The sequence below is a fragment of the Nipponia nippon genome, unplaced genomic scaffold, assembly GCF_047370975.1.
Source record: "Nipponia nippon isolate SJK-2023a ecotype South Korea unplaced genomic scaffold, ASM4737097v1 scaffold_3, whole genome shotgun sequence".
Classification (NCBI taxonomy): Eukaryota; Metazoa; Chordata; class Aves; order Pelecaniformes; family Threskiornithidae; genus Nipponia; species Nipponia nippon.
The window spans coordinates 66,217,390-66,241,082 of record NW_028262347.1 but is presented as its reverse complement, the minus strand read 5'-3'; the positions used below and the strand labels follow the sequence as shown (position 1 = coordinate 66,241,082).

At 37.7% G+C, this 23,693-nt stretch overlaps 1 protein-coding gene across 1 annotated transcript in view; it reads right to left on the bottom strand.

Moving 5' to 3' along the window:
• Positions 1-18,555: 18,555 nt before the first annotated feature.
• The window catches only part of SYT10 (synaptotagmin 10), a 39,319-nt gene continuing 34,181 nt past the window's right edge, over positions 18,556-23,693 (bottom strand). Inside the window, exon 7 of the mRNA XM_087765346.1 lies at positions 18,556-22,824. Within this exon, the coding sequence (XP_087621472.1) occupies positions 22,753-22,824 (72 nt within the window). The 3' untranslated portion in view covers positions 18,556-22,752. The remainder of the gene's footprint in view (positions 22,825-23,693) is intronic.

The window sequence follows — 23,693 nt, the reverse complement described above, 5'->3', positions numbered from 1 at the left end:
TTACTACCTTAGGCAGGTATCCAAAGGCTAATTGTAGAGAATGGCTAAAGCAGCATATTACCTGCATCTGTTATTGATTAAATGGAGAAACTCTGGGTATATATGGGGGTCTGAAGAAAGCATCCAAGGGGGACATGTTTACTTTTTCTGAGTCTCTCAAAAGGAATCAAATCAGTTTAGCTGTTTGTCAGAGCGCTCGTTTTCATATTATTGACCAAATCAGACTAGATCAAATTGAACTTTGGTAGTTTTAGATATAGTGTTCTTGGACTAGTCATCTATTGGGAATCTCTCTGTATCATTAGCTAGTACTTGCTGGCACAAATGGTAGTATCTTCTGTGGAGAAACATGGACACAGAACTGGATACTTGCAGGTGGAATTACAGCTTCTGTGTAAGTAGGAACCACAGGGGAAATTTAATCCTCTTCAGGGGAAAAATTCTCTTCAGAAAGGATTGCATTCTTTTTTATTTCTCAAGAACTTCTCTCCTCCTGCTGTTTTTATTTTGATTCATTTATTTTGATTGGCTCTCTGCTACAGTCTATGCTTTATAAATTGGCAATATGAGTAGCATATGCTTCCAAATTCTCACTACTGCAAATGTTCTCATTGTTCATTCAAGAATTAATCCTGCATCTGGAATACAATTATACTCCTATTCCTAGCCCAGGTAGCCACTGTGAACTGAACTATTCAGCTTTTCACTACTGACATGTACAAAAGTAAGATTTTGCTCCGAATATTAGGACGTGTTCAATTGTACATAGTCCTCGTGTCTGGGGTATCTCCTGGAAGAGAATGACATGATTGAAAGATGAGGGGTGCTCTCCTGAAATAATTGATTTGGGTGCCGTCACTGGGGTCTGTTCATGTGCTGATGTGCCCCACTGCTGTGTCCCAGGTCTTGTCTAGGACATCCTCCCTGGGATGACACAAAATCCTTTCTACTATAGTCAGAGATGGGTGAGCATTTTGTACATACATAAATGTCTGTACAAACTGCAATACAAGAGAGAAGCAAGCCAAAGGAGGTTTTTTGCTTTCTCTATTTTTTTTGATCTTACGCAATAACTTTTGAACTTTTTCAAGTAACACATGGGCAAATCTCAAACAATCATTTGTTGTTATGACGCCACATTACCAAATTGTATGTTTCCCATGGCTAGTATTAAATCGTGCTTCTTTAAGGTTTTTGGGTTTGTTGTGGAGATTTTTTGTTTGTTTGCTCGTTTGGGTTTTTTCTGGTTGAGCTGCCTAAAATGATCATCTTATAATTTGTAATCTACACTGCTTCCACATATAGTTGTTTTGGTGCAACTTAGCAGGTGAAATTGGTCACTGCTGTTTGAGTTGGTGGAGGCATCACCAGGTATACTAGCTGGCAACTAGTTCCATACTATCTGTTGTTCACAGGAGCTTATTTTTAAGCTAAACTTGAATTCAACCTTTTTGCAGGATAATTTACAGTGAAAAATTTAGTGAAAAGTAAAAAAGTGTAAGAAAAGCAGTAAGAAAAAGTATTCAAAATGTACTGAATGACTGAAGTATGTACGTGAGTATAGGAGTTAGCATAAGTTAAGCCTAGTTGACAACAGTGTCAGCATAAGTAGACAAGGTTTAGTTAGCTGCTTAGAATCAGGGAGTAGCTTAGTCATAAAATAGAGGAGTAACAATCCATTATTCACTGTGAATGCTGCAAAGGTGTCGAGACCTTTTGAGACAAGCAGATCATGAGCATCATTGATGGTGGTAGCTAGTTGTCAGGTACCAAGTGTAAGAATGAGTCAACTAAGAATGAGATATTCCCTATCCGGTCCTGTAACACTCAGTGCCTGGAGTCACTGGGGAAGAAACCAGTAGAAAGGTGGACGAAAGGCCATGTCTTTATTAGTCAGGTCTACAATTTTCATGCCCAGTCTTCCGAGATTTACTGTATAGGAAGCTTCAGAATCATTTTAATGGAAACATACAGATTGTTCTAAGCATGTATGTGTGAAATGAAGAAAAAATGGTTATTTATTAGTAATAAGCAGTTTGTCATTATGTTAAAGGAGACAGAGCTTGTTCAGCTGTGGTATTTGTTCAGATTTGAAAAAGTAAACAGTCTTTTAAACTGCGAGAGGTCACAAAGAATATGGGATGTTAAGTATTGCACATTTATAAATCAACATGTATTGCTCAAGTTATCAGAGCGTTGGGACAAATAGAGGAAAACCCAGTCACTAGTTATGGTGATGGTTTGATTTTGCACAAATATTCTCAGAAAATGAAGCAATGATTTCTTCATCCTTATTACAGCATGACATGAGTTACCTTCATCTCCACATGCCTGGTCAGGTGACTGTAATGCATGAGGAAACGTACAGGACAGCCAGCCTTGTCCTTGTAGTGTTCTGAGGTTTGGATACGAGGCAAGATAGAGCAAAGGAAAAGGGAAAATTTTCCCTTTTGTGTGACAAAATGGGAAGATGCTACTTTTATATTTGTGAGATGAATGCTCAGCAGGTTGAGGAATATGAAATTGATGCAGCTGAAGGAGGCAGAGGGGGACTGAGGGGCTTCAGAGGCTACCACTATGAGAAATAGTTTCAGACTTTCAGCAATGAAGAGAACAGAAACTATTTCTCCATGCAGATGGGTAGGAGAGAGAACGAATAAGATAACTTTGGCTCTACTCACACCCTCTACAGCTCAGGAAGCTTAATTCTGCCTTTCATAAAGAAGGAGCTATCCTGCAAACTTTTTCACATTATCTCACTAGTAATCCACCCAACAAATCCTTGGCTTTAGTTGCCGTATTACTTCAAAAGTGAGAGAAACTCCAGACTTCTTAGGAGTGTAAATGCAATACTCCCAATCCAAAGAGTCACAAATTCACAGGGTTATTTCAAAAGGTATGTGGTAGGTACTTGTGGGTGGTGAATGTCAACATTTACATGTATCTGAATTTGTAGTCTTCCAGGTACACTTCAGTTGCACTTTCAAATTTATGGCACAATAATAATGATAACATTTGCTTTAATAAAAGCTTAAAACCTAGCACATTCTTGTGGGTCCAAAGTCTAGGATTTTGGGAAACAAAACCAAAAAAAAACTTTAGAACAAATACTGTAGGATTCCTAAGAAGCCGAACATATCTGGCAACTGCCAGTTCAAAAGGACCAGGTCTGTGTTTTCATTTGTACCTTGTACAGACAAAAGTCCTATACCATGGCTAAAACAAAGGCTGTAGTAATCTTGATAGACAATAATTAAATCTATCTCTGTTTGAAAACTCTTTACAGATTGTATACAGCAGCCAGTGGTGTATGCCAGTGTACCAGTGCTCCTCAGAAAAAAGAACTGAACAATATTCTCTTGGCCTTACTCATCGCAGAGGGCAACAGACTGTTTTGGAAACATTCAGGACTGTGGACTGTAATGAATCCACCTGCATATTCAGAAACTCTGTTTTGGATGCAGGGAACAAGAACACCCCTCTTCCAGGGGAAAATTCACCTTTCTATGTAAAAAGATGTTACATCTTTTTGTATATCATCTCATTTGTTTCTCTGGAAAGCATAGTTATATTTGAATCAAAATGCTTGCAATTTGAACACATGTTCCAAAATAAGAAGGGGAAAGAAACTTCATTGGTTTATTAAATCTAAATAGTACAAAGTGACACTAAACACTCAAAGTAGTTTGCCTAGCTGCTGTCACCAAGCATTGCTATTGAAGATGGATGATAAAACTCATTGAGTTTTTCTGTTTCCTAGGTAAACAGCTGAAGGAAATGTGCCTATGTTCCTGTATTCTTGCCCTAGGGCATTTTGATTAATATTGCCATCATCAAGCCCTGTGCCAGTGGACCAAAAGAAGAATAACATATTATGGTGACTAATCCAATACTGACAGCAGCAGGCAGCCTGAATTCAACATAGAAAAATATTTTTAGTGGATTTCTCCTGAGCCTAGGACTGAAGCCAGCACTTGGCAAGAGTCATCACTCACCAGACAATCAGCTGTAACGCTGAAAGCTTTTGAAGATATGAAACAATATATTCTTACCCTTTAGCATCTCACCTTGCACAATTGGTTTTAAAGATAGCTCCATTTCTTAATTCAACTTCTTTGGACAAACCAATTCTTTAGAAATATCTGCCAGCCTGTAGTATTGAATACATGAAGTTGTATTACACAGCCAAGCAACACCAGCTGTGGTACACTTACAGGATCAAAACTGCGTGACTTTCACTAGAATTGAGTATGTTCCATTTTCTTCCCTTTCCCTTCCCCTTGTTTGCCAACTCCTCATCATTTTAGTTAGCTTGGAAGTGTTTAACAGGAGCAGATACTGATGGGCAAAGCAGGCAGTCACCCTTGCAGCTGAAAATTATGTTGGTGGGAAACGTGTTTCCAAGCTGTGCTGGTGGGACTCCACTTTTGTGTGGAATAGAGGAGCTGGGTGTAGCCCGTTGCTTTTAGGACAGGACATGGTCTCGCTTACACAGTGGTGGAAGATAGACCAGCATCTCACACTATCTTCTACAACTTCTGCATGTCAGGGCAGCAGTCATTTGGAGGAAAGTGGGGGTTTCATGTCATATTCTTCCTCTTCATGCAGATAGGGATGTAGAGAAGATAGGAAAAGGGCTAAGCTTTGGCTTTTCTTGAAGTATCATTTCAAATGGAAATGACCTGGATTGAGGAGAGAATAACTTGTTATGAGAAGAGCTGTCACACGTGCTTTCTTCCTGAAGCAAAAAGAGAAGCCATGAAGACAGTGAAATGTCACAGATTATACTTACTTCCCCAGGCTGATCCTGGATTTTGTAGAAGTTCTGCCCCTGGGGAGAGAAGTGAGGCTCAGTCCAGTCACCTAAATATCAACCATAAAGGGTGAAGGAAAGGAGCTGACTGAATGGTGCAGAAGGTTTTTGAGTGAATAAGTGACATGCCTGAAAGGGAACAATACATAGTTCCTTTTGGTACAATCCCACAGCTTGCTGTGGTGGATCTCTAGCTGAAACAAAATAGAAACTTATGTTCATTGGTAAACAGGAAAGAATCTAGATGTGAGCTTCCTAGCCATATGTACTATTCCTGAGTTAGGAGAAAAAAATAAACACTTTAAAAGAATTTAATTTCATAATATGCTTACACAGTCATTCATCCAGCATACACTTTTAAAACATTACTTGCAGGTTTTCAATTAGATTTGTGAAAGCTATGCTTGATATCATTTCACTTGAGTATGCAGCCTGTATTTGTCTGCATAATATAACTTAAATATCCAAATTCAATTGGAACTCAATGTAAATATTTAAATCCAGTTACTACTAGCAGGCAAGCACACATATAAATATTACCAGACAACAATGTCAGTCAAAATTACATGTAATTCACTGCACTTGGAAGACAATCAGAGTTTATATGAGCTTGTGAGTTCTTTATGCAATAAAATGGATACCAAAATTAGCTTGTATTTCCACACTGTAGGCTGGTTATCACAATCAGCTAGCTAAGACCACATGTGGCACCATGGATGGGTAGCGTCAGACAGCTTTCCTTCTCTCATTTGAAAGAATTAGAAACCAGGCTCTACTGCTATTCAGATAAATGGTTCTATCTGCTTGCCTGACATTTGTTTTTCTGCTAGAGATATTTATGTAAAGTCACTTTAAAATCAGGCCAAGACGACTAATGAGAGTCAGCTGAGAGCAACCAAACATTGCATAGTTTGATAATACATTTTGTTTTCTTTTTCTTATCTACCCTGGATTTCTTCTTTCTGCCTCACCTCAAAGGCTGCTTCTCTGAAACATCCTGAATGGCAGTTGAATTTATGGCTATACTGATCTCATTAAAGAGGATTTGTGCCACAGTTAGAGCATGTGAATCGGTTTCTGCTGCCAACGAAAACATTTGTGAGACAACGAGAATGATCCCGTGTTATTGCAGTGGGTGGTCCTTGTGAATACATAAGTAATTTCGTGGAGCTTGGGAAGAAGAGGAGGGAATATTTTTTCTGATGCTTGCCTCTGTGGTATGCTTGTGTGACAGGTTCACTTCCCAACCTTTAACCTTAGTGGATTGATTTTATTAGGTTTTAGGAATAAAGAACTGATCAACAGTTTAGGAATAAAGTTTTAGGACTACAGAACAGACAAATATTTCCCAGAACATCTACATCCACTTTTTAGCCAGCAGCCACAACTCCAAACCAAAGTTTTGCTACAACTTCCTCCCGTGAAACACCTCTCCTGATTGTACGCATGGGCAAAACTATCTAAGCTGCCAATTCCTTGCTGCAACAGAGCTGCGTGGAGGTGATGCTCTTCAGCCAGGTGTTTCCCATGCCCGCCTCACCAGTTAGAAGACCTGACATTATTTGCATAAATCCCAGCACATTTAAGCCGGAAGCACAATCCACAAAGGAAAATCAGTGAGGAATTGTTTGATACTGTCTCTCCGGATACCGTCCAGGTTTGGGAGTTTGGCTGCTGTGCTGGTCAGGGCTCTGGCCTTAAGGACCTGAGCATGGATACTTTTCTGTTTGGCTGTAATTTGTTAATGATGTAGAAGGTGGTGGATGACTATCTAAGATGGTGAGCTAGTTCATTTCAGATTGACTTGGTATAAGAGGGATTTTAGCAGGATGTTTCCTTAACAAAAATGATTTCAAGATTTTTAATTCACGGATGTCGAAACTGATAGTTATGACTTGGTTTTAACAAGGTGGCTTTAACAAACCTATCCTAAAGAACAAGGCTAAAGGGCAGAGAAGCTTGTTAGGCAGGTTTCTTTGTGGACTTAATGGACACAGAGCTCAGATATGAAGAGCTCAAACATCAAGAATTCCCAAATGTAAATTCTAAGTTAAAAAAAATCTGAGTATAACTGTGCCATACTTCTGCTTTGCTAGTTTCACCTATATTTAAGTACAAAAGAATTATTATATTTCAATATTTTTAGGATTGTTTTGTGCTATTGACAAAATTGATATTCAATGAGTAAAACACAGTCAGCTTTGGATAAAACATGTCTACCCAATCCCACTATTGCAAAGACTTTACAAATAATTTGTTTTTATATAACATCACATAAGGTATTTAATATGTAAAGTCTCAGATCTTGACTTGATTCTTGAATCTCAGTGAGTACTTCATAAGAGCCAACCTTACAGAAAGTCTTCTTCAGTCACTCTGATTTTGATCCAGTTTTGATCCTTAAAGGCTCCATGTTTGCAATTCTGTTAGATTTGGGACAGACAACAAACTTGTCAATCTCACTCACTCTTTGGAGCAAAACAATTTTCTTCACCATTTTCCTTGAGAAGCAGCATTAGAGCAAAAAGAATTTATTTTGAAAAGCTATGAAAGAAATCAAAATGGGAAAATGTGGCTGGTCATCTTAACTGGAAATGCACTACTCCATGGGATGTATGACACTGACACAAAGAGAACTGCTGTTTTTTGAAGAGGTGTAGTGTGAAGCCTGAGGACATAAAAGATATATGCTGGAGAAGGCAAAAAAGCACCTGAGTGGGAGTGAGTATGCTCACCACTTCAATACAAGAGCTAAAGCTGTGATTGCTGCATTTTAAAATTCCAAAGGGGAGAGTAATTGAGCAATTTAAGCATGGTGGGCATGTTAAGCAAAATCAGTGCATGTGCAAATCAGAGCACTTGCACTGCTCCCAGAATACCACCTTCAGAATGTGACAAGTGATAAAGATTTCTGTCTTTATACTGCCATAGACTTAAAGCTTTTAAAATAATCTGTTTTGTATGACTATAACCAGTGTTGTGATCAACTGAGCTGCATATAAGCAGCACAGAGAATGGAGTTCATGCAGGACCTTTTGTTCTAAAAATACATGCATCTGTCATTTGAGTTAAACAACAGAGTCTGTTATCTACAACAGTAGCAGCAGGAGGGCTTTTATTCAACTTTCAGAATGACATAGTAGGCAATATTGTGAGAAAATAACATTTCTGTTTTCTTATCTGAACCAATGTGTTTTAGCAGGATAAGAAGGTACTCTATATATATATATAAAAAAATTATTTTTCTGCCTCCATATGCATAACAACTTTTCCTTTGGGAGAGACTCATATATTCCATGCAAAGTACAAATCCATCTAGAGGAATGGTAGTTTTGTGGCCTAGAAGACGGGAGATCTGGATTCAGTTCTGATCGCCATTTTTCTCTGCATCATTTTTAATGCTGTGGTAATAGTGTGTATTGGCTGAGACAGAGTGCTCTTCTCTGCGTGTAAGAATATTTAATAATTTGTGAAATTCTATCCATTTATTTTTCACTGGGTGAAAGGGCTAGAACAGTGTGGCTTTTTAAAAGAGACATTCTCCTCTCCTGAAGTCAATAGGATGTAACTGTTTTAGCATATTTTTGAGGCAAACTGGAAAGGGAGTCGACAGCCACCAAAAGTTTCCCCAAATCAGGAGGCTGTCTGAAAACACATGTAAGTCTGGAAACATCATATCATGGTGCATCATGAGCCCTTTCACTTGCAGGAGCAGGTGCAGGAGAGGGGGATAGGCAAAGCCTCCCACCATGCAGCATGACCTGTGCCCTGTGCTGGGGCCAGGCTGGGGATGTGGCACTGCAGAGCCAGGGAGACACCTGCACCTCCACCCTGACACCCTTCCCCATTCAGCCTGCGTTGGGATCTGAGAAGCCACCACGCTGCCCTGGAGAGTGCCCATTTCTTGCTTCATGATTGGAGCAGAACTAATAGAAAGGCTAAATCTCCCAGAGCTTTGTTTGCCCTCCTTCCTTCTCTTTTCCTGACAAATCTTCTCCCGGCTTCCCTTCTGGTTCTTGCACCATTTTAAGCTGCACATTCTCCAGCTCCCCCATGGGACAGTAAATTTGATTGTTGTAAGGAATGCAGAAACATTCAGGAATGATTTAACTAGAAGAATTAGGACTTGAAGAGGAAATTATATTGCACAGACTGCAATGAACTCTTAGAGAAGGTGGTATTGCATGTATGTGAATTACAGCTGATTTTTCCAAAATAAACTACACTACTCATAACCATCAGAACCCATTCCTCTAATGAAAATGAGTATTTTATATATTAAAGAGGAAATACTAAGTTTAAAGGCAATGGCAAACAGGAATGACATTACGCTTGCTAGATAAAGACAAGCAGTTTTTCAAAGAAAACTGAATCTTTCAGTCACAGATGTAAACCAAGTCCCTGAACTGAAGCGGGGAACAGAATTGCATTTAATATCTTAGCAGAAATTTGACTTAGGATAGATTAATGTTCAGCCAGCAGAGATCAGAAACAGGATTGGAACCTCAATACTATATATCTAATCTCACTTCAGGAGAATTACAAAAGCCTGCCAAGGGGCAATTGCTTGTATGTTGAACTTTGATACTATTTTTCCCCAGACAATATTCTCCAGTGCTGCAGATATACTCCTGTGGTGTTTTTTCCCAGTTTTTATCAGATGGAATTAAGCAGCTGGTAGAATGAAAGAAGATCACATCCAGCTGAAATGGAACACTTGCAGCTTAGGCTTCCCCTTTAAACAGTACTGTCCTGCTAAGTGCCAGCAAAGTATGTGACATGCTTGAGCCTGTCTACTCTGGATCATCATTGCTTCATAACATGTTGTCATTAGCACCAATTCAACTTAAACATAAATTAAGCCCTGTCCAAATCTGGCTTTTCATTTGCATGGTGCTAAAGTTCTTGTCTGTTTGATCTAAATGATTAGGCAACTAGATAACAAGGAAGTTGGCAATTAGGCTTATGTCTCTCAAGTGAAATACTTCAATAATCTTAAATACTTTAATAATCTTAAATTGAATAATTAACCCATTATTTAAAATACGGTCTAATGACTTTGAAGATTACAGTAAACAATATCATAGCAGGAAATGGAAGATAATGTGAAAAGCATTACACAAAGTACTAGTTAATAATGGAGCTGCTTGATTTAATTGTTTTCGTTCGAAGATATTCTGTCTTCAACCCTGCACAGCTGGTGGCAAAAATGTCCTACACCTCTTCATGGTGTAGAATTTTAAAGTACCAGATTTATGAGAAGAAAACATTTTGTAATGATACTTGGATATAGGTGGGGGTGCTCAACCGTGGGCCAAAAGGTTAAGAAGGCTGCTCTTCCCACCCATGGAAATGAAAGTGAACTGACTTTTCCATTTTAGAGTTGATCTTAAGGCATCAAGTCAATGGGAGTATGCTGTAGGTGCACAAGGAATTCTGGCATGGAAAAGAGAGTGAATAAATGGGAAAAGATGATCTCTGCATCTACTTAGTTGTAGCTCTGAAAGTGGAGCTGATCAATAGCAATTTTTTCCAGTATTGTTTTCTGGTAAAACAGAATGCAAATGGCAATTATAACTCACTGACCTCTATTTACTTTTGAACAGTTTGCTTTTGTAAGAAGGACAAAAAAATGAATAATTTTAATCACTTTATTTCTTGTTCAAAATACATATGAAACAATTAGAATAAAATTATTTCAAATGTGTTCTTTTCTTTCTCTTGTCTTTTTTAATATAAAATTATCACAAACTGTACACTTCATAACATCTTTTGAGGTTTCATTGTTACATACTTTTTTCAGAACTGACAAATAGATTCACACTTTCTAGAGAATACATTGTAAAAATACTGAAATGTGTTACAGCTCTCAAAGGCTAGTGCAAAAGAAACCATTTACTATCAGTAGTACAATTTTATGCTGTCAAGTTTCACAAATGGCCATGTAGCGCATACAAAAAGCCAGTAACACAAGTTCAAAAAGTTTTGTTTTTTTGTCTCTATAACGCAGAAGCCAAGGATATTGACTTGAACAATGGCTAGGTATCAAATCACAGACTTTTAAAAAGTCACATCATGAACACTGAATAAAGGGTACTAAAACAGTCAGGTATTTAATATTAGATCTTGGTCAGCCAACACCACATAGCAAGAAGAGACAAAATCTAAGAAGAACTCTGCAGTTCTTTGTAAGCTACACAGACTTGGCAACATTTCTGATCTAATCATAAAGATTATTTTAAAGGTAGGGAGTTCTGTTAGAGTTTGGGCCAGTTAGGGTCTAATCCAGAACCCCACATTGTCACAGCAAAGATGCTTATTCTGACAGGCGTTGTATTGGGTGCTTTCTTTTAAAATTTCAAAATACTAAACGTTTAAATATTGAGTGAGGTTTTTTTAGCTGTCAATGTTTCCTATGGCCAGGAACTCCAATTTAACTTCCCACCTTTTGAAGCATACACTCTGGAGAATGCTTTCCCCACAAACAAGCATATACTAGAAAAACACAGTGTTCTGTGCTGAAGAAAAGATGTGGCTGATTTCTATATTCTACCCCCCTTGCTTCAGTTCTCGTGAGGAGCGCACTACAGCCAGTCGGCTTCAATGCAGTGCAGACGACAAGCTCATGAGAAGAAATGAGCAGCTGTCTGGGACTCCCCTTGCAGCGGCTAGAGGAGTGTCTGGCTGGCGCGCAGAGGAGCCAGCACTGCAGTCCTGCTGCCTAAGGTGGAGAGGACCGGGCAGAGCAGGTCAATGAAGAAATGCAATTTGGCTTTGCCCACTCTTATCCCGGCTAGTACGGCTACGCTGGCATGGAGGGTGCCGAGATGTGCTTTTAGCATAGGCTAGCTGTGAGACTCCCCACACTACTCCATTCCTAGCCAGCAAAGCACCTGAGCAGCTGCTCTGCTCAGGCTGTGTGCCCAAGCCATCGTGACTTCACGGGGACTCGATCAGCAGGTCATATTTAAAAAGTATTTCACATGGTTTGCTGAACAAAGGCCCTCGTGATCTCCACCAGAAAGGGGAGAAAGCACAAATCAGAAGTGCGTCTCCAAATCAGGACACCAACAGTGCCTACTTGTAGGGTAGAGAACTAGCCATATCCCGTCCTTAGACATGTGCATTTAGGCCCAATGTATCCTACTGAGACTACTCATGTAAATAGAGAAGAATAGAAAGAATTTAGACTCACACTTGGAAGAAAAAGAAACAAGAAACAATACGAAATATATAACTTTCCTTTTCTTGAGAAATAGTTTTCTATTTATTTAACAAAAGTAAATTTTGTTCAATATTTTTCCATAGAAATATAGAGTGAAAAGAAGTGCTTTATATCTGATGTGCAATAGGACTATCTAAATGTTACATATTAAAGATTTAGTCTATACAGATACCCTCTGAGCTTTAATAGCAAGATGGCATCATGTGGAAAACTGTAGGCCACTATTACAAAGGAAAAATCCAGTAAAAATACATCTGACCTCCATGCCTGACTACAGAGACCAGACATTTTTGTTTACCAAATCAGGCAGCTGAGGGTCATACTTCTTAAAGGTATTAGTAAAATAAGCATTTGCAATAATAGTTCATACCCTAGAGATGCACTGAAGACTTTTAATATAGTCCAAATTGTCAGCAAGCCACAAACATCCGTGGTGGATATAAGAGAATTCATTCTGCTTGCCTTGAGACTCCTTACTGGGTTCATTTCATAAGATGCTACGATACATCATCACATGCAACCTGATGCAAAGCCAATGGAAATCAAGAGCAGTGCTTCTGCTTGATTTCAGTGGTGGGCGGGTCAAGTACGTAATGCTGTGCTTTGAAATGAAATTACATATTAAAAAGACCTACAGAGTAATTTTGCTGGATATATTTAATGGTCTATTCCCATGATATTAAAAAAATATTTTCATTTTAATTAACACAAGAACAATTGCCATATAAAGTAGCAAGTGACAGACCTAAAGGAAAGCTTCTTTTGAAAGCATGTTATAATTCTTGTATATCGGAAATAAGGTAACGAATAGATTTCGGTAAGCTTTTGTAGTAATGCAAAATATATAAATATGTATTGTTAAAACTACACCTTAAAAGGCTGAATTGAATGACTTTTTTGTGCTATATTATTTCAATAAATATTAAAGCTACAGTAGACACATTTACCATTTTGTGTTTTTCTTGATAGCCCAAAAAAGGGAGGTGAAGTATTCTACTTCTATTTAAGAAAAAAAGAAAAAAAAATCACAGAAAAAGCAAAATGTCTTTTTGTCAGCATCTTTATACTTTGCTGCCACAGGTATTTTTGCTAAAAGGCTTTTTAATTTTTTTTGCATCAATATTATTTTCAGTGCATGAGTAGATTGGTACTTTAGTACCACTTTTTGCCCTGCTAGAGATTAAATTATAAAGTTTTTTTCTTAAGAAAAGTTAATTTTTAACAACAGTACAGAAAACAAGGCAAAAAATTCTAAAAGATGCCTTGGAATAATTTGAATGAAATCTCTTTTCTCAGCACGGATTTCTCATTATCAAGCCCTCTTTAGGTAGGACTGCTCTTTGACTTCATAGGCTGCCTTGTTTCTGGAGGGCATGCAGAATTAGTCCCAAGATTTTAGAGGTTAATCCTCAGAGCTTCTCTGAAACCTGGCTATGACCTACAATTGTTTGTCTGCTACTGGCAAGTAGCTAAAGTGCAATAGTGCCAGGCTCCCTTTCAGAATAATACAGAAAAGGTCTAGCTGTGCAGATTCAGTTGCTGGCTAAGATAAAGCTATACTTTTGCGTTAGTAATTTTGATTCTCTGTCCCAAAGTTACATTGGTGGACTAAGAACTGAAAAAGTTGTAGGTTTAAATAAATGAATCAAGTTCTTGTGCTATAAGGATAACTAAGATTATTAAATACTTATACTACATAAAGCTTGAAAGGAATAAAAGTAAGAGTGTAAAGTGCTCTTTGGAGAGTCTACCAAAATCTCCTTTTTCATTTTCTGTGGTAGCCAAATCTCCATTTACATAAAAAAGAAAGACACACCCATCCACACATACCCATTTGCCAAAAAGAATTACAACTGGCAATTTTATGTATTGTTCAGCTATGCAGTCATTTCTCTCATAACTATTATTATGCAATTAAGCCTCAGAAAACCATGGTGAGGGAAGTAATGGTCCTCTATTGATCACTCTGATTTTCAGTAAGAGGCAGCCACTCCCAGGGTGAAACAATCACAGTACACCCAGTACTATGTGACAATTTAGGACAAAGGAATAAGAATTTATTATTCAGCTGAACCTCCACGAATAGGAAGAACAGGAGGAGATGGGATTTGACTGGAACATCAGTTCCATGACCCTATTCATACATAAAGACCTGTGGGATATTAAGTGAGAAATATACCATAATTATGACTTCAGTTTTGTGAGTCATTGGAGAATTAGCACCTGCAACAGCCCAATGACATTTCCACCATTGTGTGACATTAGTTTAGGCTTGACTTGAAAACAAAACCAGTACCTTGTGTATTACAGCAGCATTTTCAGAGGTGTTTCCTCTTGGCAATTCATGTACTGATTGTCAGAAGCTTTGAAAATGTGAAGAGGTGACGTTATAAAAAATGATTTTTCACCTACTGGAGACTTTCCAATCTATGCCAGGTGCAAATAAATAGGAGGTCATTACAGCATCTACAGAGGAATGTGTCTGAGCACATGCCAGCAATGTGCTTTTTTTGCCTAAATTATGCTTCAAGAGAAAGACTGGAGGGGGAGGACATGCCATGAGCAACCAGTGCTCTTTGCACTGTGAATCCTCTGGAGTCAGGATCTGTGAGGTGGAGGGCAGGTTTTATTTTAAGAACAGACCGAAGTTCTGCAACATGGCTCCCACTACCCTTGTAAGCTTGCAACTGGCTGTACAAGTAGGTAGGGGAATTACATCAAAAATCTCTTTCTTTTGGAAGTGTTTGCTACACATACATTTTTGACTATTGAAAGTGTTCTCAATTCATGCCCTTTTTCAATTTTCCATTTTCCTTTTTAACAGTTTTTTTTCTAGCAAGCTCTTTACATGCTTAATAGGCTTTCTCCCTCCTCTCTCATGTCCATAACTGAGATGCCACAAAAGATTTAAAATATCTTCTTGTTCAGTCCTCTTCACTTCCGACGCAATTATCAGCTTCAACTCATAGTATATTGAAAAAAAACCCAAACAACCCCACCCTTTATCTCTCTCCTCTTGCAGACTGTATTTATAGAAATATATCTGCTTCACAAAAACAGCCAACAGCCCACAACCTCTCCTCCCCTGAAATTAACCTACAAATTGTCCCCAAAACAGGTTCCTTTCTGGTGATGTTAATCTTAAGTGCTTAAAATGCCTGTCTGCTATGTTGACAAGCATTTGTTAGAACATCTCTGATATTAGGAATCATACAGGGACTAGGCAAGTAGGAATTCTGTACCTGCAGAAAAATATTGTTTTATAACAGGAGACACAGCTTTTCCTTTTAACTCTAAGAGATGTCAAGATATCAGGTCTTAAATCTATACCATTGTTCTACACAGGAAAGCAACTTTGGGCATGTTTTAGAGCTTTATTTTTTTTTACTGAAGGTTTTGATTCCCCCCCCTTTATTTTTGCTCATGGGTAGATGCATGGGTAGATTTGCTTTACTTCAGGGGTTCGAATTTCTAAGGTATGAAAAGATCCCAAACTATTTAAAAAAGCAATCTCTCCAAAACATTTCTATGCTTGTATTTTAAGGGAGAGTAAAACTGTGTATAGAGGGTAGGTTGTTGTCATGAAAACATATTGCTGGCACTCTTTTACTATGCCCTGCTTAATAAATGAGCAGCAAATCTCTCTGTGAGCTCTGAAGTTGTCATGAAATAGCAGTACACCCATCCTTTCCTTGGTCTGTCTTCAGCTCTCCCTTCCTGTCAGGCTTCCTGACTTCACCTCTCCAGGGAACAGGCAGAATTTCACAATTCTCCTATAATTACGCAGGGCTCTGGGACACTATGTCTGTAATAACTGTGCTAGCCCAGACAGTCTGAATGGATTTGCAACTTTTCTTTCAGGGACTCTATGAATACTCCATTAAAAAGAGAATGCTATTTAAATATGTAAGCGTAAATATTTCAAATAAATGGATTTGAAAATAACAGCCTATATGCATATCTGTCCTGCCTCAAGCTTTCCCATCCATTAATGGGACACTAATCCAACCTAATTTCTCTGTAAACTATAGCAACAGCTTGCATCCCAGCCTGCTCAGACATAAATCTTGTCTGTCCTGAAACAGACCTTTTGATCTTTCCTATGCTTTTTTTCCTATGCCTGCTTGGGTTTTCACCATTTTAGATGGGATGCATTTTTCAGACTGGTTGTAGCATCAGTAGACTCTCCGAGGCCACCAGTGTGGACATTAACATTTTGTAAATCTCACTTTCTTCTGAGGCACTCACCTGTCAAACATTTTCTGCCTGTTCTTTTTTTTTCCTAAAGCCTAATTACTGAACTCACCTAATTTGAGACCAACAGCCAAGTCAACATACTGTATTCATAAATTATTACAGAGAAGCTCCACTTTCATCACAGCAGCTATGTGACCTCCTGCAGATCCAACTTTCAGAGCACACTGTCTTGAATTATGTATCAGGGAGTCGTTATGCCTTTCCCACCGGAGAGAGCTTTGGTACTCTGATAACCTATATAACCTGTATTTATATTAGTTATATTTTGACAATGTTGATACTGAGGGTCTTCAATAGTACTAACATGGTTCACCAACATGAGCTTAGCAATGCAGAGTACTGTATGAAATGCCCTCCCTTGGATCAGTAAGGCACCAACGCTTGTCCTTAGTATCAACAAAGTGAATAGTCCTCATGATGGTACAGTGCAAAGCTTTAGTTGATTTTTCCTGTTCTGCAAATTTAGCATGCTTTTTGCCATTCCAGAGGACTGAGTCCCATGTAACAAAATTTTACATAGCAATACCAGAGGCATTCTCCTGTCTGAGCCAGTAAAAAGAGGTTTCCCAGCAACAGCAACAGCAACATTGTAGAGGTACTATCAGACAAAACATAAAATCACAGCCCTGAGCACTTGCTATCATCAAGCATCCCCTAGCACTCAGCACAAGATTGAAGGTGTTAGTTCCATTTTCCTGGAGAAATTTCCCTGTGATATTTAAATCCCACCTGCAGCTTCACTTTCTCTTAGAGTTCCAGCTCTTGGTTTCCTGCGTGCTGTTAAAAAACTGCCAGTTTCTAGTTGGGGCTAAGGAAAAGGGGAATTGTGTAGGAGATATTTATTCATTTGGATGAGCAAAAAAAAAAAGACACTTTTTGAAGTTAAGGTATTATTTGCCTTGAAAATGGCAAATGGCTGTGATCAGCACCTCAATTAACTCCTATGCCTAATGCTGACTCTTCTTCAGGAATGCCCCTTTTTCTTCCTGCTTTACAGTACAGAAAGAAAGGACAACTGATATGAATATTGTAATGCTTATCAGTTTTGAAAGGAGGCTTTTCATTTCAGAGTATTTGCAGTTGCATTGAATAGCAGTGTGTCTACTGCCACATTTTGCTTTGTCTTTCTTAGCTCTGTGGTCTGGTCTATGACATGATTTAGCTATTTTCTGACACCAGAGAGCTCAGTTTAGACTGGCAAGCCTCAGAAGCTAAGTGAAAGTGAATCTTGAGCAAAGGGTTAAACTGAGACTCAGCTGTGGTGTGAACGAAAGAGAAAATTTTCCGTCAAAACATGCATTAATATTCCTGTCACGTATACTATATTTTATCCATATTTTGGATGGTTTAACAGATATTATATGAGCTTTGTCCAAAAGTCACCTCACTGTCTGATTAACATAAAAGTCGTATTTTAACACCTACAGAATTTTCAAGCATATTCATTTGTAGAAATAAAGTCATATGAACTTTTCAGGTCAAGGAACTGTCACTCAGTACAGATTTGTCCAGTATTTATCACAAACAAACATATTTCTGATTAGGCATGGGTGTTCTGTTGTAATAGAAGTGCTAAATAATAATGGTTATACATTTTGCAAGTGCAAATACTTGCATGTGCAAATCAAGGTTTTTGCATGCTCTAATAAGGTGGTTTTCAAATTTTGCAGGCACATTTATGGATCTCTGAAAAAGCTGACATTTTCAGCAAGAGAAGAACTCTAATAGTGAGTTCTAAAATAGTTATTCACCCTTCTTTCAAATGCTTACATACTTTAAAAATATAGTCAAATGATTTCAGATGTATAAGGCTTGTTAAATTAATAGAGTGTAATAAAAAGTACATATAAAAGTTTATAAGATACAAGCAGTTAATTGATTAAAAAGATACAGCAAAATAACCTTGGAACTAGACTATCATGTATTTGTTGTGCATCATCATGTTAAAAGCTTTCAAAAGGATTACAAATTAAAAAATTTGTATTAAAAAAACTGAGAAATTAATTAATTAATTTTAAAAAAACTGAGAAATGGATGTATCAAATGAGTCTTTTTTTGAAACATAAAGTTTTCTTAATATTGCTCCAAAAATGCATCCATAGAAAGAAATTAGGAAGTAATTGCTTTTTTCCCTTGCAAAAAAATCAACCAAATGAAAATATTTCATGTTTGCTCAAAATCTTCTTCAAAAATATTGAATGTTGTTGTGATTCTTTAAGAAAAATGTATAGTTTTGTTATTTAAACATAAGAAGTCAAAACAATTCTGTATATTGAAGAAAAAATTTTGCAGGGGAACTTTTGTCCTGATACTAAGTTTTGTTTTATCTTATTGGTTCTGGCCACTTTCCCTGTCCCTGACCAATATACATATCCTCTTTTACTGCTTGCTAGAAGCAAAAAACCAGACAGTATTACTGATTTCTGAATGTCTGATGACCATAAGGGACTGCGGAGAAGGGAAGTTACTTCCTTGACAGCTCTTTGTAGAATCAAAATGAGAGATGTAGCTATCCTACACCTTTTGGTCAAGACCCCACAGGTTTCATATTACTACTTTTTAAGGCCAGGAGTCATCTTTCAGCAGTGCAGACAAAAGTAAGGGCCAGGTCTCTACTGCTTGAACAGAAGCCTAATATAGACAAAAGATGGTGGGGAAAGAAATGGGTGCTTGCTGGGAGACTGAGGGGAAGGGCCTTATCGGCAGAAGTATACAATACAGTGATCTAAAGTTGAGATCGTGGAGTGCAATATGTGACTTACATCTTATTGAGCATCTGCTCACCTATGCTACTGTCTGCAGTACCACTAGAATCCTAAGTCTACCTGTGGTTTAGGGTCCTACTTAACATTTTGCATAGACCTAATAAGAATTTTATGGTTGCTTAGAGCAAATCTAATGGTCCCTGAAAACTTATTTAATGTGGGGAAGGCAAACAATTGCTTGAAAACAATATTTACCCAAAAGACTAGAATGGCTCATTAGATACATTTGTATGTGGGCTTTTTCACTTTATAGTGCATTATTGAAAATAAATATAAAAATGGAACAGCTCCCCTGGAACCACTTAATCCATCATGTACTTTCTCTGTACAGTTCTGTGGTTTACTGTTGTGAAAGTATAAAAAAACTCTACAGCGCAAAATACAATTCTTATTAAGTACTGTTACTGTTTCCAGTAAATTATTTCAATAAAAATAACTCAGGCTTTTAGGAATGTGAGTTTGAACAATATATTTTACACCAACTGTTTTCCAGTTTTGATGTTGCTCAAATTAGGCTAACGTTTTTGATATGGCAGAAATGTGGATAAATAACAAAAAAACATTCAGGATGGGAGCAGGGAATTTACAACTTCTCCAATTAAAATCTTCTAAATTTCTTAATAAAGAGATATGTAAAGCAACATATTAATTGACTAAGACTGTGCTATGTTTTTACTCGGGGCTTCTGTGAGTACTCTCAGAGAGTAACTTGTGAACCAGGCTCTAAAGACAATGGGTTGGTTATACTAATTATATAACCTGTCTTGTGAGATAGCTAAGAAAGCAGTGGAAAAAAAAATAAAAAAATATAATCTTTTCCATTAATTCCATTAATCACTGATAAGGGACTAAAAATAATTAATTAGGGGATCATTTCTGAAGTTAGATGTCCTGATAATTTTGCAGCCTGATTTTTCCTAGATGCAGAGCACCCATAAATCAAGTTTAGACACAGAAGTAACTCACTATTGTTATTAACAATACCAAAAATAACACAACAAGAGGGCACAAACTGAGCTATTATTCCTTTGGTGTGTGACAACAATTTAAATTTAAGAAAATGAATATTGAAATACCTTATTACTTATCATGAAACATACAGGATACTCATAGAGAACAATGAAATAGTTAAAAAGATGTTGCTCATTGCTGAACGCTTATGCTACATTTGATTGTGAAATTGTTCGCTTTTTGGATATTAGGTGCAAAAAAGTGCAAAGAATATTTAGTTAACTGTTACAGTACCACATTACAAAAAGTATTTTCTAGGCCACAAAGGCCTCTGCTGATATAATTTATATTAAGATAAATGCATACACAAAATAGTTTTTCAATCTCCACATATATATATCTATATCTATATCTGTTTCTATATCAACTTTGCAAAAACATGATGGAAATGATATAGGCCACAAAATCTCATGATGATAACAATGATGGGAGAAAAAAAAAAAACAACCCACAGAGGAGAACTTGTTCTCCTATTTAAAAAATTACTCAGCCGGCGCAAACAGAGGAATGAAATTCTACAAGGCTGCTCTGTATTTATGGTAATGAAAATACAATCTTGAGCAGGGAGGATCAGTGTTCAGCATTACCAACCCTCTCTGGAAAAAACTATTTCATGAATAGCAACCTGGAACAGACATTCAAAAACTTGGGCTGGAGCCTATATTTTTTCCTCTTTTTCTTTAATTTGTAAAGAATGTCTGAAAGCTTTATTTGTTTGTTTGTTTGCTTGCTGTGTTTGTAGGCACAGATGGCAAGATATAAAACTTGCCTCATTTTTTCCCTTAGAAACACCTCTAATGTTAAGACCAGCCTTCCTAACTTTCCCGGAGCAGTTAAGACACTTCAAGGCATATTTGACTTTCTTAGAGATTAGTTAGTGGAATGGAGGGACTGGATGTTCATAAATGTATTCTGTGTCAACCAGGCCAAACTAACCAAGCCAAAATAGTTCCTCTGAAGTCCGTCTAAACTGCCTTTTCCCTTCGTAACTAGATTAAATCTCACAAATTCTTCCATTATCATAAAACAATCTTCCATTGGCATTTTGCTTGTGTATGACACTTTTCTTCTGTAAAAACACTGTTTTGGAAAATACTATCTTCTCAGTTTTCTTTATATATTACAAAGATACAAAAAGAGCCACAGTCCAACTTTTTTCTAGTTACAGTTCAGCTTTCAAAATCTCAGGCCCAATCATGCAGTCTTTGTCATGCTCTTTGCAGAAAGAAAAAAAAAAACAACAGAAAAAAGAAAATAACTCTCTGATTGAGGTAAACTGCAGTGCTAAAAAGAGCTAAATCCACAAAATAATATGTAGTCCTCTTCCAGCTTTTAAAACAGCTCACTTCAGCCAATACTTTTTTGCATTTGCTGTCACTGTGTATTCTAATAAATGAGTTTACTAGTTTATAAAAGTGTTACATTTCAATGTCTCTCTCCATATATTGACACAAAACATATATCAAATTCATATTTGGCATATAATTCTAGAGGCATCCAGCCAGGGACCAGAAAATCTTCCATGTGAGCTGTTCACTCAGTCAAAATAACTTCAAAGAAATCTAATACTGTCACACTAAATCAAGAATCAGAGAAACGTGCTGTGTAACTGCAGTTTTTGGTCAATTTTTTGAACAGCTGAAATACATTAAATAAATTCCTTTACTTCAGAGCATTCTCTTGCTTATGGTTTGACCTGCATAAAGACTAAATAAGGACTGCATGATGCCAGCAGCAAATGGGCTATTTCGAAGGGCCTGGATGCACCTCATCAGGAGACACCTACATTTCTGTGGAGCTACATCAGTTTCCACACAACTCATTGCAGACCTATTTGCTTTCCACAATGATACCCGTACGTGTGCTCTTCAGTGCCATGCAGAGACATCCGAGCTAGCTCTTCATCAGCCGGTGGGTAGCTGAAGCAAAACAGCCGCTGATTATGGTCACCTGGGTGCATGTTCCTGGTTGTTTTTCTGGACAGGCTAAGGAGTTCCTGTAGGTGCAGCGGGCATCTTGATTGCCGGAAGATTCTAACTGCATAGATCCAGTTGTGAATCCTGTTCCATAAAGGCTGAACTAAAACCCAGTGAAGCCAGTAGGGTCCTTCTCATTGGCTTCAGTGGGCTTTTGATCAGCTCTTCCTCCCTGCCCAAGGAATGAGCTGACTTTCCAAACACTCGAAATGTGACAACAGTTGTTTTTGCATGCAACATTCAGTTTGAAGTGTTATCTTGAGAAACGATACATGATTTAGTGCAATTTAGAAGAAATTTACTACAAGAGCTATATGTGACTATTTGTTCTCCCTCAAAAGAATTAGGTATTACAAGATGCAGTGGTTTTGAATTGCTTAAGGGATTTTTTTTTTTCTGATTTCTTTGCCTATGCAAAGATATAGGTCATATCAAAACACTGCTTGGATATAACACTGGATATATGCCAGCAAGAAAACAGGTGAATGAATTTACATGAAGAAGGGTTATATTTGGCTCAAGTCAACTTCATTCATACATTAAGAAATTATTATAAACTGTAATATAAGACTTAGAATAGGAAAAATGTATTTTAATAAAAAAATATGGATACAGTTCCTCTGCAGAAGCCAAACCTTCTATTTATGTAGATGTGAGCTACAAGGGAGCTTTGGACACTGAACACGATGAATCCACTCTTGTTCCCTAGGGCGTAAGTGGTGGTTTTGGTGATGAACAAGATCCCTGGCTATCAAAACTGGTTGCTCGGCCAGGTAACTGCAAGAAAAGTGTTAGTTTTACAAATGTCATCATATCTGGCCATACATCACACTCATTTCAGAGGATGAGAGACTCCCTCAAAGAAGAACCCAAATCACATCTAGACCCTTTCTGGATCAAAGTCTCTGGCAGAACTAATAATGGAAAGAAAATTCCTAAAGTGAGCTCCTAAAAATGCCTCTGACTCGTTCTACAGGAGTGAGTGGGTTTATTTCACCAGTCAGGGGTGGTACATAATCCAGAGAAAGCCACGAACCTCTGAAGAGGGGCTTCTCTGCTGCACTGCCCTCACACTTTAGGTGTTTTACTGAAGCCTTGCTGTTGGGCTTTTTCTACCCGTCACTGGAGATGCTGCGCAGCCATGTGCTACACAGTGGGGAAAACAAATGGCCCATGATGCCTCAAACAGCAACTTATTTTTCTACAGAGATTGGGTTTGGGGAGGGCTAAACAGTGTGTCTTCTGTGTCCCAAAGCAGGGCCTGAGGCTTCTTGAGGCTTCAATATGAATCTTTCCGAATCCAAAGCTGTGAGCATTCTGTATACAGAAAACTAGTCAGATGTGGCCAGAGAAGGTTGAAGAGGGAGCCCAAGCTCAGGGACGTGTAGATATAATCACCCATGCATTTGAATAAACCTCCAATAAGTGTCTGTTTGAGTAACTTTGAAGGTAGCTGCTGGTATGTTGTCTCAACTTAGCCTAATTAGCAGGCCAGTTCCAGATTAATGTTTTAGCAACATAACTATTCATGCTAAAGATTTTTTAATAGGAAATTATTGCTTTTGAAATACTTGCAAATGATCTTTTCTGAGTGGATGTAAACTCCTTATCATAATCTCTGGAAGTTTCAAATGTCTTAATTGTTT